General features: G+C 44.0%; 2 protein-coding genes across 4 annotated transcripts; both read left to right on the top strand.

Annotated features, from left to right (window-relative positions):
- Positions 1-2601: 2601 nt before the first annotated feature.
- LOC101611038 (male-specific lethal 3 homolog) lies at positions 2602-10571 on the top strand. 3 transcript variants are annotated; one of them, XM_045158836.1, is made up of 3 exons: positions 2624-2714; positions 3653-3730; positions 8409-10571. In XM_045158836.1, exon 3 carries the CDS (start codon positions 8704-8706, stop codon positions 9766-9768), a length of 1065 nt encoding a protein of 354 aa, XP_045014771.1. In that variant the 5' UTR covers positions 2624-2714; positions 3653-3730; positions 8409-8703; the 3' UTR covers positions 9769-10571. The 3 variants fall into 3 exon arrangements, with proteins under 3 accessions (XP_045014769.1, XP_045014771.1, XP_045014770.1); XM_045158834.1 differs by lacking the exon at positions 3653-3730 and having other exon boundaries at positions 2602-2714; XM_045158835.1 differs by lacking the exon at positions 3653-3730 and having other exon boundaries at positions 8163-10571.
- Positions 2607-15441, top strand: Zfp3 (ZFP3 zinc finger protein). Its single transcript, XM_004666895.3, has 2 exons — positions 2607-2714; positions 13680-15441. The coding sequence occupies exon 2, from the start codon at positions 13688-13690 to the stop codon at positions 15194-15196; it is 1509 nt and encodes a 502-aa protein (XP_004666952.2). The 5' UTR covers positions 2607-2714; positions 13680-13687; the 3' UTR covers positions 15197-15441.
- Positions 15442-15717: the final 276 nt, after the last annotated feature.

Here is a 15717-nt window from a genome sequence, read left to right on the forward strand (position 1 = left end):
TTGGAGATATGTATATGTTTATATGCATATATGTATTTTTTGAGGTAGGGTCTCACTCTAGCCCAGGCTGACCTAGAACTCCTCTGTAGTCTCAGGCTGACCTCAAACTCACAGTGATCCAATCTTCCTACCTTAGCCTCCTGAGTGCTGGGATTAAAGGTATGTGCCACCATGTCTGGCCCACATATAGTTTTAAGACAGAGTCTCACTATGTACCGAGGCTTGCCTCCACCTGTAACACAGGCTTACTTTGAACTTCTGGTTGTGATCCTCCTGCCTCACACTTGAAATTACAGGTGTGAACTACCATGCCTAGAGATAGGCTTTGTGTTTATTTAATTGCAAGTAGAGAGAACAAGGAGAGAATGGGCACACCAGGACCTCCAAGCTGCTGCAAATGGAACTTCAGACGCATGCACTGCTTGTGCATCTGGCTTTACATGGGTACTGGGGAAATGAACCTGGGTTATTAGGCTTTGCAGGCAAGTGCCTTAATTGCAGAGCTATCTTTTCAGCCTCCCCCCTGCTTTTTAAAGAAATATATTTATTTGAGAGAGAGGAAGAGGGAGAGGGAGAGGGGGAGGGGGAGAGAGAGAGAGAGAGATAGAGATAGAGAGAGAGAGAGAAAGAGAGAGAGAGAGAGAGAGAGAGAGAGAGAATGGGTGCACCAGGGCCACTGCAAACAAACTCCAGATGCATGTGCCCCCTTGTGCATTTGGCTTATGTGGGTCCTGAGAGTCAAACCAGGATCCTTTGGCTTTGCAGGCAAACGCCCTAACCATTAAGCCATCTCTCCAGCACCCTCCTGCTTTTTTTGAGGTAGGGCCTTGCTCTCTAGCCCAGGCTGGCCTGGAATTCACTCTGTAGTCTCAGGCTGGCCTCAAATTCACAGCAAGTTGCACTCCTCTGGCCTCTGCCTCCTGAGTGCAGGGATTCAAAGGCGTATGTCACCATGCCTGGCTGTTTGTTTTCGAAAGTCTCACTGTGTATCCAAGGCTGTCTTCAGCCTTGAGGCAATCCTCTTGCCTCAGCATCCCTGATACTGGGATTAGGCTTAGCCAGTATACCCAGCTCTAAGTGAATCAAAATTAAATTTCTAGGCAGCTGCAGATAGTAGGGCAAGGGGGTGAAGGCTATTGGTGTGAGGATGGCTAACATGAAGGACTCTGGATTCTATAGTGCCTCATCCCAATGCTGAACCCAAGGGAAAGTTTTCCTTTCTGTTGGGTTGTGTACTGAGTACATAACCCAATGTTCCTTTCAGAGGATTATAGTGAGGCAAACACTGAAGCCCTCTAGTCACTACTGGGGCAGAGTGGTGACACTGGCTTGGCTGATCAAGTATCCCTTTCCCCCTGATTGGTCTAAGAATGAGCACTAGATCCAAATAGGACCAGGCAGTTGATATTTGGGTGGGGAGGTGAAGTTTGAGGCCACATTAATCAGGCTGAAAGTTTTTGCAGTAGGGATGTTTGAATGAACTGAACAACCAGAGGCCCACAAAGAAGACGCTGAGTATGTGGCTCAGTGCAAGGGCACTTGCCTAGCATGTGATAGGCCTTAGGTTCAAGCTCCAATATCAAAAACTAAAGTTAATGGGTTGGCGAGATGGGTAAGTGGTTAAGGCACTTGCCTACAAAGCCTAAGGACCCGGGTTCGATTCCCTAGTACCCACGCAAAACCAGATGCACAAGGTGGCACATATGTTTGGAGTTCATTTGCAGTGGCTTGAGGTCCTGGCATGCCCACTCTCTCTCTCTCATAGATAAATAAAATATTAAAAAAATAAAGTAAAATAAAAACAAAACATTTGAAGAAACAAGTATAAAAGTTCTAAGGTTAAACCAGTCCAAGCTTGCCCTAGAGAGATGAAAGCCAGCCAACAATGCAATTCCCATCGCCTGAACAATGTAGGTACAATACACTCAACTCCCAGATTTCGTTTTTTTTTTTTTTTTTAATTACGAGATGGGGGAGGGAGGCCCGTATGCGCCACTTTGTCCACTTGGCTTTACACGGGTACTGGGGAATCGAACCCAGGCCATCATGCTTTGCAAGCAAGAGCTTTAACCATTGAGCCATCTCTCCAGCCCACCCTTCAGATTTCTGCCAACATATTACTCCCTAGAAGCCTTTCCTGTCCTCAAAACAGGCCTCCCTTCGCTCCCAGAAGATGATAGGCTTGTTGCTATACCAGTTTCACATAAGGGAAGTGGGATAGGAAGGGTGCAGGCGGCCGGCGTAAAACCGGTTCTGTGGGGAAAACGAGGCGGACTCTCGCTTTCCAGCTCACGGAAACTCAGGGAGGAACGACAGCGGCGCGCAGAGCGGCGGCTAGGGGGCGGAAGTGCATCCCTGGAGCCGGTCTAGGAAACTCGGAGGACCTGGATCTCTGTGACCCAGGAGCTGAAGTGGGGAACGCTGGGCATCTCCAACATTCTAGGGAGCTGACTGGGTAGGAGCTGGCGAGGTGAAGGTACGACGACGGCGCGAGCGGGTGGAAAGGAAAGCTGTGAGAGGCATGGGCAAGGCCCGCCCACCACCTGTTCCTCCAGCGAGTGCGGCGCGCGCTGATTGGCCGGAGTGTCCCGCGGGCACCGGAAGTGGTCGGTGCCCGTCGCTCGTGACACCGAGACTACAGTCGCGGTTCGGTGGGATTCGCGGTGCAACTCCCGGGGCCCAAGCGGCGTGAGCGTGGGCCGTATCCGCCAGCGGTGAGGTCGCATTGGGTCGGGGCTCGGGGAGGAGGGCGGTGGGCTCCTTGCTACCTGGTCCCCGAGCCAAGCGGATCCTGTGGTTAGGCCTGGTCCTGACGCGAGTGTGTTCTGTGACCTTGGGTTTGTGGCAACCCCGGGGCCTCCAGTGACGCCCATGCACACTGCGAGGTGGAGCCTGGGCACTCTTCCTGTTCTGGTTCGGTGCCTGTTAGCTCTGGGAATTGGAAGAAGCAAGGTCCGACGTGGGAGTTATGCCTTAAAAAAGAAAAAAGAGGAAAAGGATAATCCATCCTTAAGTATACCTCTCAGATGAAATGTCGGGCAAAAATTAAAACCTACCTCCATGGCATGTTGGGCTCTGTGAGGGTTAGTTATGGAAAGGAGAAAGAATAAGTCTTCTTGGTTGTGTGTACCAGAGGGAGGACAGAGAGGGAGGTTAACAGTGTCTTAAATGGAGAATGGAGTACCTTTGAGAGAAAACTTATTTTTACAAATAGACACCAGCTATGTGTTAGACACTCTCCTAGGCTCTTATTAAGGTAAAAAGATGAATTACGTCTCCAGTTAACCTTAAGAGTATTGCAAATCTGGCCAAGTGTGGTGGCGCATACCTTTAATCTCAGCGCTCAGAAGGCGGACGAGGATCACTGTGAGTTCAAGGCCAGCCTGAGACTACATAGTGACTTCCAGGTCAGCCTAGCCTAGAGTGAGACCCTACCTCAAAACACCAAATCAATAAAGAATTGCAAATCTGTTATGTAGACAACACATAAATTCACTTAAATATTTTCTAGGTTCCTGAAATGTGCTGAGTATACCAAGACGAATAGAACATTTTACTCATGGTCTAGAGAAGAAAATACACATGAATGTAAACTAACAAGACAGTGGAGTAACTGCTGCATGCGTGATTAAGTAATATCTGTCTGCTTTAGGACTTGCACATCAGGAAAGAAATGGAGGAGATTGTACACACTTTGGCTGAGTCTTGAAGATGTTTGTTAACTGCACAGGTGGGCAGTAGTATTTCAGGAAGTAAGAATAATTTGTTCTCAAAGACACAGAAGCTTTAAGGCATAGAAAGTGGCCGGGTGTGGTGGTGCATGCCTTTAATCCCAGCATTTGGGAGGCAGAGGTAAGAGGATCGCTGTGAGTTGGAGGCCACCCTGAGACTAGAGTTAATTTCAGGTCAATCTGGGCTAGAGTGAGACCCTATCTTGAAAAACCGAAAAAAAATAATCGAAAATGTTTGGACCGCAGGATACTGAGCATGCCTGAAACTTCTTGCTGTTGCTGGAGAATGGGAGGGAAAAGGTGGGGAAGGGGAGTATTCTGAACCACCTGAGGAAGTTTTCATTATGGAGGCCTTGGGGAACCATAAACAGGAAATAGCATAGAAACCATGGTTCAAAGACCAAGGAGAGAAATAGTGTTGAGGCTCAAGAGAACCTACTTTCTGTGGACATTAGGGAAGACTGGAGAGGTCTTTGCACTACAGGTTAAGTATTTGGTCACTTGACTTGTCAGAAGTTAAGAGAAAGCATATGTCATCTGTTAAAGTTACTGTTTTACTAACAATCCAGCTGAAGCTGGCTTAAAATATGTGGTGTTTTTCAAGTTTTCTCACTGTTTATTGATAAGCACCTGGTCTGTGCATCAGTACTTTGTAACTGAGACCCTTTTTTTGCATTTGCTCCTAGAATGCATTGAAAAAAACAAACTGGGGACTACAGATTTGCAGGCTTTATTCTAGACCATGGAGACCGGGTAGAGATCTGCCTCAACCTGAGTACCACTAGTGGTCAGCTTCTACTCCTCAGGTGGTACCTTCATCTTAAAGGCCTCCTTGGCAGATTTAGAAATGTAAAGAAAGGAGAAATAGAAAGATAAGAAATTGAGTGTTTCTATTTGAGGATGAGTTTTAATATATATTTTTGCCTCTGGGAAAATCAGTCAAATGGAAATTGGTGTTGATTTCTCTATGAGAAGATAGCTATTAACACTTCAGTTCAGAAAGGAGAAATAGAAAGATAAGAAATTGAGTGTTTCTATTTGAGGATGAGTTTTAATATATATTTTTGCCTCTGGGAAAATCAGTCAAATGGAAATTGGTGTTGATTTCTCTATGAGAAGATAGCTATTAACACTTCAGTTCACTAGCAAAATTCAAAGTAAAAAAAATAGTGTGTGTGAGTGTGTGTGGGGGGGTCATATTTAGTTCTGGAGAACTGAATTTGAAGGGTTTTTTTGTTGTTGTTGTTTTGTTTTTTTCTGGTTTTTGAGGTAGAGTTTCACTCTAGTTCAGGCTTACCTGGAATTCACTATGTAGTGTCAAGGGTGACCTCGAACTGGCAATCCTCCTACCTCTACCTCCCAAGTACTAGGATTAAATTCATGCACCAGCATGCCCAGCTCTGTAAAGAACTTTAGGTGCATGTGCCATTTTGTGCATCTGGCTTTAGGTGGGTACTGAGGAAAGGCTCTGCAAGCACCTTCTGAGCCATCTTGCTAGCACCCCATTTTGTTTTGAGACAGGGTATTGTGTATACTGTGGAGCTCAGGTTAGCCTCAAACTTGTGATCCTCCCTCAGCCACCTGAGTTTTGGGATTACAGGTATGGGTTACCATGCTTGGTGCCCTATGTAACTTTTATTATATCTTGTTTTACTACAAGCGATTTTCCATATGGTAAGGTATAGGTATCTGTTTTACAAATGCTGACTTTGTAAAGAACTAGATGAGCCAGGCAAAGTCAGGAATTCCTGTCACCCCACCACTCTGGAGGCTGAAGCAGGAATATTGTGAGTTTCAGGCCAGCCTTGGAAACTTATTAAGAGCCTATCTGAAAATAAAATAGAACAGAGCTGGATGTATAGTTTAGTGATGGAGCTCCAGGTTCAGTCCCCAGAATTTCCAAAAACAAACTATGCAACAAAAAATACAGCTGGGTGTGGTGGCACATGCCTTTAATCCTAGCACTGTGGAGGCAGAGGTAGGAGGATCACCATGAGTTCGAGGCCACCCTGAAACTACATAGTGAATTCCAGGTCAGCCTGGGCTAGAGTGAGACCCTAAAAAACTACAACTGTGAGATAGGAGACATAAAGATGAAAAAGGTGAGAGAGGGGATTAGAATTAGGTAGAGACTGAAACACCAGCTTGTGGAACTTGTTCTTGGCTAGGTATTAAAGAGAAATTTACTTACTTAGTCATTACTAATTTTTTGAGTTTGTGTGTTGTTATGTTGCCCAGGCTGGTCTTGAACTTGCAGTCCTTCTGCTTCAGCCTCCTAAGTGCTGGCATTATAGGGTAGAGAAGAAATTTATTTAAAACACTGCTTCCCAACTCAAATGGTACCATGGATGAAGAATATAGCTACATTCTGTATAGTGTAGCAGGTCTTATAATTGTACAGGTAATGATCTATAGTTTTCAAAGATTTTTGGCAAAAAAAAAAAAAAAGAAACCTAAGTTTTGGGTGTTTTCCCTCGTACTGCAGGGAAAATAAGAGAAGATTCTGGGGGATTCCAGCTCACTTTGAGGTAGATGGAATTAAGAACTTCAGGATTCTAGTAGTCGACCAGTTCTTCCAGATGTCAGGCAATTTGGCTGCTCTGCAGAGTGTGATATTCAGGCTGCTGGATGAGGCTGAGAGGACCCAGGGTAGGATGGTGGTTGAAGCCAACATCTTGCGGTTGATAGAAGGCTGAGCGGAAAAATGGGCAATGCAGAGGTCACCTTGAACATCACCACTTTATTTTTCTCAGTATTTGGCCAGAGTCTTTCCAGCCTTTTAGGATCTTTATTCTTCACTAATCTCACATTTTCTTCCATCTTAAACACTCTTTCTACTGGTACTACCCCTTCTAATATAAACATGTTCAAATCTTTGCCGTCAGAGAAAGTTCTTGATCTTGCAACAGCCTCACATTACAGAAAAATTACCCCCCTCCTACGTAGGGTCTTGTTTAGCCGAGGCTGTCCTGGAATTCACTATGTAGTCTCAGGGTGGCCCAAATTCACAGCAATCCTCCTACTTTAGCCCTCCCAAGTGCTGGAATTAAAGGCATGCATCACCGTACCCAGCTCAGAAAATTCATTTTTCAGTCACTGTCACCTTGCTTTTGCTTCCTGGAAGCCACGTCATTGTCTCAGTTTCTAGCCTTTTTTTTTGTTTTTTTGTTTTCAAGGTAGGGTTTCACTCTAGCCCAGCTTTACCTGGAATTCACTATGTAGTCTCAGGGTGGCCTCAAACTCAAGGTGATCCTCCTACCTCTGCCTCCCAAGTGCTGGGATTAAAGGCATGTGCCACCATACCCAGCTCTAGGTCTTAATGTACTGGATATCTCCAATGTTTAGATTTATTTTTTAGATTTTTATTTATTTATTTATTAGAGGCAGAGAGAGAGAGAGAATGAGAATGTGGGTGCTCCAGGGCTTCTAGCCACTGCAAACGAACTCCAGATGCATGTGCTACCTTGTCCATCTGGCTTACTTGGGACCTGGAGAATCGAACCTGGTTAGGCTTTGCAGGCAAGCACCTTAACCACTAAGACATCTCTCAAGCCCTGTGTAAATTTATTTTTCTTGAGGCACTGAAGACTGAACCAGGGCCCTGTGTGTGCTGGGAAAGTGTGTACCACTGAGATATATACCCTAGTCTTTTTCAGATTTTATTTTGAAATGGGGTCTTGTTAAGATGCTTTATTAGAGCCAGGCATGGTGGTGTATGCCTTTAATCCCAGCACTGTGGAGGCAGAGGTAGGAGGATTGCTCTGAGTTCAAGGCCACCCTGAGATTACATAGTGAATTCCAGGTCAGCCTGGGCTAGAGTGAGACTCCTACCTCGAAAATAAAAAAGATGCCTCATCTGCCCTCCAATTTACAACCCTCCTGCCTCAGATTTCAGAGTAACTGCCACTGCTTTTGGCTGCGTTTGATACTTTTAAATTTTGCCATTGTCTTGGTGACTTCTATGCCACTGTCTTCTGGTTCTTCACTGACCACCTTCTCTGAGCATATTTCTCTTTCTCCACCCACTCCTTTATTATCAGGGTATGAACAGGAAGCACAATCTATTCAAATTAGGACAAGTCAAGGAAGGTTTAGTTGCAGAGAAGGTAATTACAAGTGATATAAATATGGGTAGGGCGTTGAGGAACCTGGGACTGGCAGCAGTGGTTGGTCACTAGTTTTAGGCCTGAAGAGACAAGAAGTGATAGATTAGAATATAGACAGTGCATCTGGGTAGAATAGATGACTTAAGAGGAGTTCTAGGCAGGCACAGTGTTGCACACCTTTAATTCCAGCACTGAAATGCAGAGGTAGGAGGATCACTGTGAGTTTGGGAAATTGCTAGGATAGTTGTATTAATTAGAAATAGATTTGGCCTCATATAACTTGTATATTATAATATATAACATCTACAATTTTTTTTTGAGACAGGGTCTCACAGTGTAGCCAGGCTAGGCTTGAACTCAGGATCTTCATGCTTCCAGAGTGCTAGGATTACAGACATGTGCCCTCATGCCTGAATATGATAGTGATATTTTAAAAACCATAATGAGTGCTTCGAACCTGACTCTACCAAGTGAGTGTTGTGCAGTGCCAAGATGTCATTGTTGCTGTGGGTAAAGATGAAAGAAGCAGAAAGATCCCAGAATGTCTAATCCATTTTAATGGTCCTGACAGAAGCCGGGATAGATGGGAAGCTGAAGTGCTTTGTGATGTGGATGAAAGTCGCAGGTTAGAGCGTAAATTGGCAAGAAAAGCAGTAGCTCACCTAGGAAGCCGGAATGAAAGAAAAAGTGCTGCAGGTTGCTTGGAATTGACTGGCTTACAAAGCCATTCTGTTGAAGAAATAACGAGAATGATGGAAACCCAATAAGCAGTTCCTGTCGTGACAGCGGTGAAGTAAGTAAAGACAGTGACACTGAAGAAAAGACTGAAGTGAGAGCAAGAACTGGAACCACAAGCAGAAAGGAAAATGGAAGAAAGAACCATCACAATTGACATCCCTGACATTCTCAAGAAGCAGCTTGAGGATGATTGCTACTACATTAACAGGAGGAAACGGTTAGTGAAACTTCCGCGACAGACCAACATCATTACTATTTTAGAGTCCTATGTGAAGCATTTTGCTATCAATGCAGCCTTTTCAGCTAATGAGAGGCCTCGTCACCATCACAGTTTGGTCCACACCCACATGAATGTGCATTATATCCCAGCTGAAAAGAATGTTGATCTTTGTAAGGAGATGGTGGATGGATTAAGAATAACCTTTGACTATACTCTCCCACTGGTTTTGCTTTACCCACATGAGCAAGCTCAGTATAAAAAGGTGACTTCATCCAGATTTTTTCTTCCAATTAAGGAAAGTGCCACCAACACTAGTAGGAGTCAGGAGGAGCTGCCTCCCAGCCCACCATTGTTGAATCCATCCACACCTCAGTCCGTGGAGAGTCAGCCTACTACTGGGGAACCAGTCACTCCCAAGAGGCGCAAAGCTGAACCGGAAGCATTGCAGTCCCTGCGGCGTTCCTCACGTCACAGCAACTGTGACAGGTGGTCTGAGAGCAGCACATCACCCCAGCCCAAGCGCCGACAGCAGGACACGTCCACTGGCATGCCCAGACTCTTCCTGCACTTGGAAAAGAAGACACCTGTGCACAGCAGATCATCTTCCCCCATTCCTCTTACTCCAAGTAAGGAAGGGAGTGCTGTGTTTGCTGGCTTTGAAGGGAGAAGAACTAACGAAATAAATGAGGTCCTTTCTTGGAAGCTTGTGCCCGATGATTATCCCCCAGGAGACCAGCCCCCTGCTCCCTCGTATATTTATGGGGCACAACATTTGTTGCGATTGTTTGTAAAACTTCCAGAAATCCTTGGAAAGATGCCCTTACCTGAGAAGAATTTGAAGGCTTTACTGAAGCATTTGGATCTCTTTCTAAGGTTTTTAGCAGAATATCATGATGACTTCTTCCCAGAGTCAGCATATGTGGCTGCTTCTGAGGCACACTACAGCACCAAGAACCTCAGGGCAATGTACTAAAGTTCTGGTGCTACAAGAGTAGCTGCTTTGTCTTTGTGCTTTGGGTTCCAGGTTCCAGGTGGACCAATGAGATGATGGGCCTTCTCTTCAGGGTGTACCAACGAGCACTCCCTGGAGCCTCCAACAGGCAGACAGGCTCAGTTTGAGTTTTTTATGTTTTGTAGTTATTTCTGTTATGAGTTAATTCCTGAGCTGGATGTGGTGAATTATGCTTTGTAATCCCAGCACCAGGGAGGATCATGAGTTCTAGGTCAGTCTAGGCTCCATAGTGACACTCTGCCTCCAAAGTGAAGAGTAAATATAAGTTAAAATACTAATTATTTCCAGAGTGCCTGGATATGTTCTTATATAATGCTCCATAGGCCATCTGTGATACTAGGCAAAGAACAGCTGTAGCTGTGCCCATAGTGAAACATTTATGAAAGTATATGTAGGGCACGCTGTTTTGGTAGATAATTGTAGTTGGTTGTTAGCAAGAACCATGTTTACTATGTTAACATTAAACAAATGTTCTTGAAAACTGTTTTCATTCATAGGGCAAATTTAGTTTCAGGGGTGGGGTGGTAAAAAGTTTTTAGCTTGTGTTTGGAAAGTGGTCAGAGTATTTTAGAGGAAATTGATATTGATGGTGAAAGAGATTGCTGATAACAGTTCCCACTCCATGAAATGCAATTTTTGGTTATGTAAATAAAACGTTGCTTTTCTTGTTTGAAATTTTACAGCTACATTTGGCTTTATAATGTTAACAGTCCTTTTCTATGAAATGTTATTTTGGGTCATCTAAATAAAGCATTGTCTTGTTTGAAAGAAAAAAAAGATGCAATGATTTGGGCCTGAGTTTGATACCCAGCACCCACATAAAACAAGTCTGGTGTGGTCATGTATACCTGTAGCTACAGTCCTATGTGTGCGTATGTTGGTGGAGGGGTGAAGACAGAATTTCTGGGGCTCACTGGTGAGCCAGTCTGACTGAAAATAGCCACTTCAGGTTCAGTGAGAGACTCCATCTCAAGGAACCAATGTGAAAGAGCAATAGAGGAGGACCTCTGTTGTGCATATAACATGCCTGTGGGCACACATCTGCTCATAACAAAAGAAAAAGATCCTAACAGGGCTAGAGAGATCGCTTAGTGGTTAAGCACTTGCCTGTCAAGCCTAAGGACCCCAGTTCAAGTCTCGATTCCCCAGGACCCATGTTAGCCAGATGCACAAGGGGCTGCGCCTGGAGTTTGTTTGCAGTGGCTGGAGGCCCTGGCATGCCCATTCTCTCCCTCTCTCTCTCTCTCTCTCTCTCCCCCCTCTCTGTCTGTCGTTCTCAAATAAATAAAAATAAGCCAAAAAGTTAAAAAAAAAAAAAGGTCCTAAGGTGCCTAGTACTTGGGAGGCAGAGGTAGGAGGATTGCCATGAGTTCGAGGCCACCCTGAGACTGCATACTGAATTCCAAGTCAGCCTGGACTAAGTGACTACCTTGAAACTGCCCTCCTCCCCACAAAAAAAAAAAAAAAAAATTAATTAAAAGAAGAGATCCAGAGGCAGGCATCCTGGGATTGGTATGGCAACTCCAGGAGTAATCTAGCTCTGACCCTCAGATTTGGGGGATGATGGCATAGCTATGGGATGCTTCAACTATCAACATGATGTCCCAGAAACAAGAAATACACTCCTTCACCTTTAAAGCTGATTTCCTAGCAGTTCCATGTACTTTGTTTTCTTAAAAAAGATTTTTATTTATTTATTAGAGACATTGGGGTGGGAGATAGAGAGACACAGAGTGGGTGTGCCAGGGCCTCTAGCCACTGTAAACAAACTCTAGATGCATGCGCCACTATGTCTGTCTGGCTTATGTGGGACCTGGTAATTTGAACCTGGGTCATTAGGCTTCTCAGGCTAAGCCATCTCTCCAGCCCTCCATGTGCTTTTCTTTGTATCTCAGTATCTCATTGGCCAGAGATTGGTCCCATGGCAGATGCAAAGAAAGGTGAAGAATATATTTCTTTGTGCTCATTGGCATTCTAAATAAATACGTTATTCAGTTCTGTGATAAGAAAAAGATATGGTTGACAAAAACTTTTGCCACGCTGAGTGTGGTGGCACATTCCTTTAATCCCGGCACTTGGGAAGCAGAGGTAGGAGGATCACTGTGAGTTCAAGGCCACCCTGAGACCACATAGTGAATTCCAGGTTAGCCTCAGCTAGAATGAGACTGTACCTCAAGAAAACCGCAAAAAGAAAAAAGAATGTAAGATGAACATTAAATGAAATGAAAAGACAAATGATGGACCAACATCAGCAACATCAGGATAAGTTTGAAGTTTTATTAAATTTTACTAAGATGGAAGAATATTTGGAGAGTAGACACACACACACACACACGCACACATACACAAAAGAAAATTGAGAGATAACATTCTATAATGTACCTTTTTTTTGAGGTAGGGTCTCGCTCAAACCCAGGCTGGCCTGGAAGTCACTATATGGTCTCAGGGTGGCCTTGATAAAACATTTAAAATATTTTTTTGAGGGGATGGAGAAATGGCTTAGTGGTTAAAGTGCTTGCCTGTGAAGCCTGAGGACCCAGGTTTATTTACTTCCCCAAGTATCCATGTAAGCCAGATGCACAAGGTGGTGCATGTGTTTGGAGTTTGCAGTGGCTGGAAGCCCTGGCCCACCTGTTTTCTCTCTGCTTCGCTCTTAAATAATTTTCTGAGACATTCACTGTGTAGATTAGGGTGGCCTTCATCTTGTGGTCATGCTCCAGTCTCCAGAGTGCTGGGACTATAGGTGTGCGCCACCACTTCTGACTCTACGTTTATTAAAGTTTCAATAGAGCTTCATCATATAGAGTTTGATACTGGAAAAGAAAAGAAGTAGTGGAGCTAAATATAATCCAGACCTTAAATATGGATAGTTAGACTGTGGTATAGGTCTGGGTGTTATTTTATTTATTATATTTATTTATTTATTTGGAGACAGAGAAAGAGAGAGAGAGAATGGGTGCACCATGGCCTCCAGCCACTGCAAATGAACTCCAGATGCACATGTCCTTTTGTGCATCTGGCTTATGTGGGTCCTGGGGAATCGAACCAGGGTCCTTTGACTTTGCAGGCAAACACCTTGACCACTAAGCCGCCATCTCCAGTCCTATTTTTTAGGTTTTTTGAGGTAGGATCTAGCCCAAGTTGACCTGGAATTCACTTTGTAGTCTCAGGCTGACCTCAAACTCAACAGTGATCCTCCTACTTTTGCCTTCTGAGTGCTGTTATTAATGCATGTGCCACAATGCCTGGCAGTAGGTGGTATTTTAAATCAGTAGAAAAAAAGAGTTAGTAAATGGTATTGATAAATAATTCATTAAAGGTAGACCATCCAAATTTAGGGAGGTAAGGGTAGTCACTTGTGTGCTAATTATAGCTAATCTCTTTGGAATGGGTAGGTCCTGTAAATAGTCCTTATGCGATAGAACTAGTGTGTAACATGGACCTGTCTAAATATCCTCTTGCTACTCATATGGTTAATTCATCTATGAACTTAAAAGTCATCCCTGTTATTTTTTTTCCCTTTTCTCATTCTTCCACATGCCTTTTTATTAATATGATCATCAACTTCTCTAAGTGTTTTCTTCATCCACTTCAGGTTCTACCCCAACTAAATGTTATGCTACTTTTACCTGCATGTTTTTACCATCTACATTTCTGTCTTTACCTCTCAGTCTCTGACCATTTTTCATTTTTAGGTCAGTACCTGATCTTAGCATGTCCACCACAGTCTTCAGCAGCATCCTGCATTGCACCAGATGTCAGAACCGCCTTTGAATGCTACCAGCACTTGTCAAAGCTCTGTGTTCCTCTAGTGTTGGCTTCATTTAGTCAGGATACAGCAAACTTTATGTACTTACCCTCTCTCATTTCAGATTGTGAGATGGGGACTGAGGAAAAGGAGGTGATTTCCAAGGAGGAAATTTCTGAAGAGTCTGAGCCACATGGGCCAACATTAGAAAAATTTTCAGAGATGGTTTACCAAGGTCATGGGCTTGAAGCAGCATGTGATGAAGACATGACAGAGGCACATTCAGGAGAGTCCTCAGAAGAGGTTCTAGAGCAGATGTCTCCTCGGGAAAGGGACTTTGCATCAGGGTTGATTATCTTGAAGAAGTCGCCATCAGGTGAGAAAGCCCAGGATAATAGTGAAAGAGAGAGAGGCTGCAGTCCCAGCCCAAGTGTGCTGATACATCAGAGAGCTGCTGCAACACAGAGGGTTAGTCCATGTGCCCCTTCTAGTCAGAACTTCATAGAGAGTTTAGAATTTAAAGCACAGAGGATTTCTGTGGGCGAAAAGCCTCATACATGTAAAGAATGTGGAAAAGCCTTTAATCAGAACTCACATCTCATCCAGCATATGAGAGTTCATAGTGGAGAAAAACCCTTTGAATGCAAAGAATGTGGAAAGACATTTGGAACTAACTCCAGTCTTCGAAGACATCTGAGAATCCATGCTGGAGAGAAACCCTTTGCTTGTAATGAATGTGGGAAAGCTTTCATTCAGAGTTCCCATCTTATTCATCACCACAGAATTCATACTGGAGAGAGACCCTATAAATGCGAAGAATGTGGTAAAGCCTTCAGCCAGAATTCAGCCCTTATTCTACACCAGAGAATTCACACTGGGGAGAAGCCATATGAATGTAATGAATGTGGGAAGAACTTTAGGGTTAGCTCTCAGCTTATTCAGCATCAAAGAATTCATACTGAAGAAAGATACCATGAATGCAACGAGTGTGGCAAGGCCTTCAAGCATAGCTCAGGCCTTATCAGACACCAGAAGATTCACACTGGAGAAAAGCCTTATCTGTGTAACGAGTGTGGGAAAGGCTTTGGTCAGAGTTCTGAACTTATCCGACACCAAAGAATTCATACAGGGGACAAACCCTATGAATGTAATGAATGTGGGAAAACTTTTGGCCAGAACTCAGAGATTATTAGACACATCAGAATTCATACTGGTGAGAAGCCGTATGTATGTAAAGAATGTGGGAAGGCCTTTAGGGGGAATTCAGAACTTCTCAGACATGAGCGAATTCACACTGGCGAGAAACCCTATGAATGTTTTGAGTGTGGGAAGGCTTTCAGGCGGACTTCTCACCTTATTGTCCACCAGAGAATCCATACTGGAGAGAAGCCCCATCAGTGTAATGAGTGTGCAAGAACCTTTTGGGATAGTTCTGAGCTGCTTCTCCACCAGAAAATTCATATTGGAGAGAAACCTTATGAATGTAATGAGTGTGAGAAAACATTCGGCCAGCACTCCCAACTTATCATACACCAGAGAATTCACACTGGAGAAAAGCCTTATGAATGTCAAGAATGTCAGAAGACCTTTAGTCGGAGCTCTCACCTTCTCCGACATCAAAGTGTTCACTATCTTGAATGATTGACAGAATAGGAGAGGTTTTATAGAAAGCTGAAGTCATTTTCTCAAAATGTGTACTAAATTCTCAGATCAAATGAATGGACAGAACTCTTGTCTTTTCACTGAGTTTCAGTTGTTGAAAGGGATGAGGCACTTAAAAAAATATTTATTTGAGAGAGAATGAGAATGAGTGCACCAGGACCTCTAGTCACTGCAAACGAACTCCAGACACATAAGCCACCTTGTGCATTTGGCTTATATGGGTCCTAGGGTATTGAACCTGGGATGTGCCATCTTGTGCGTCTGGTTTATATGGGTCCTGGGGCATTGAACCTGGGCTCTTTGGCTTTGCAGGCAAGCACCTTAACTTCTAAGCCATTTCTTCAGCCTGGGATGAGGCACTTTTATGAGCTATTCATTGAGAAGTTTCAATGACTGACAAATCATAAGTTGTCTCAAGCCTTAATTCTCCTGTCCCTTTCCTTGCCTCCGCCCCCCCCCCCACTGAGTTACATAGCATTAGTGATATGCATTTGCCATCT

The sequence above is a fragment of the Jaculus jaculus genome, chromosome 9, assembly GCF_020740685.1.
Source record: "Jaculus jaculus isolate mJacJac1 chromosome 9, mJacJac1.mat.Y.cur, whole genome shotgun sequence".
Lineage (NCBI taxonomy): Eukaryota > Metazoa > Chordata > Mammalia > Rodentia > Dipodidae > Jaculus > Jaculus jaculus.

What these genes read in the sequence shown, in the direction of transcription:
- Zfp3 (XM_004666895.3), top strand. Translation starts at nt 13,688, where the DNA reads ATGGGGACTGAGGAAAAGGAGGTGATTTCCAAGGAGGAAATTTCTGAA.
- LOC101611038 (XM_045158834.1), top strand. Translation starts at nt 8,704, where the DNA reads ATGGAAGAAAGAACCATCACAATTGACATCCCTGACATTCTCAAGAAG.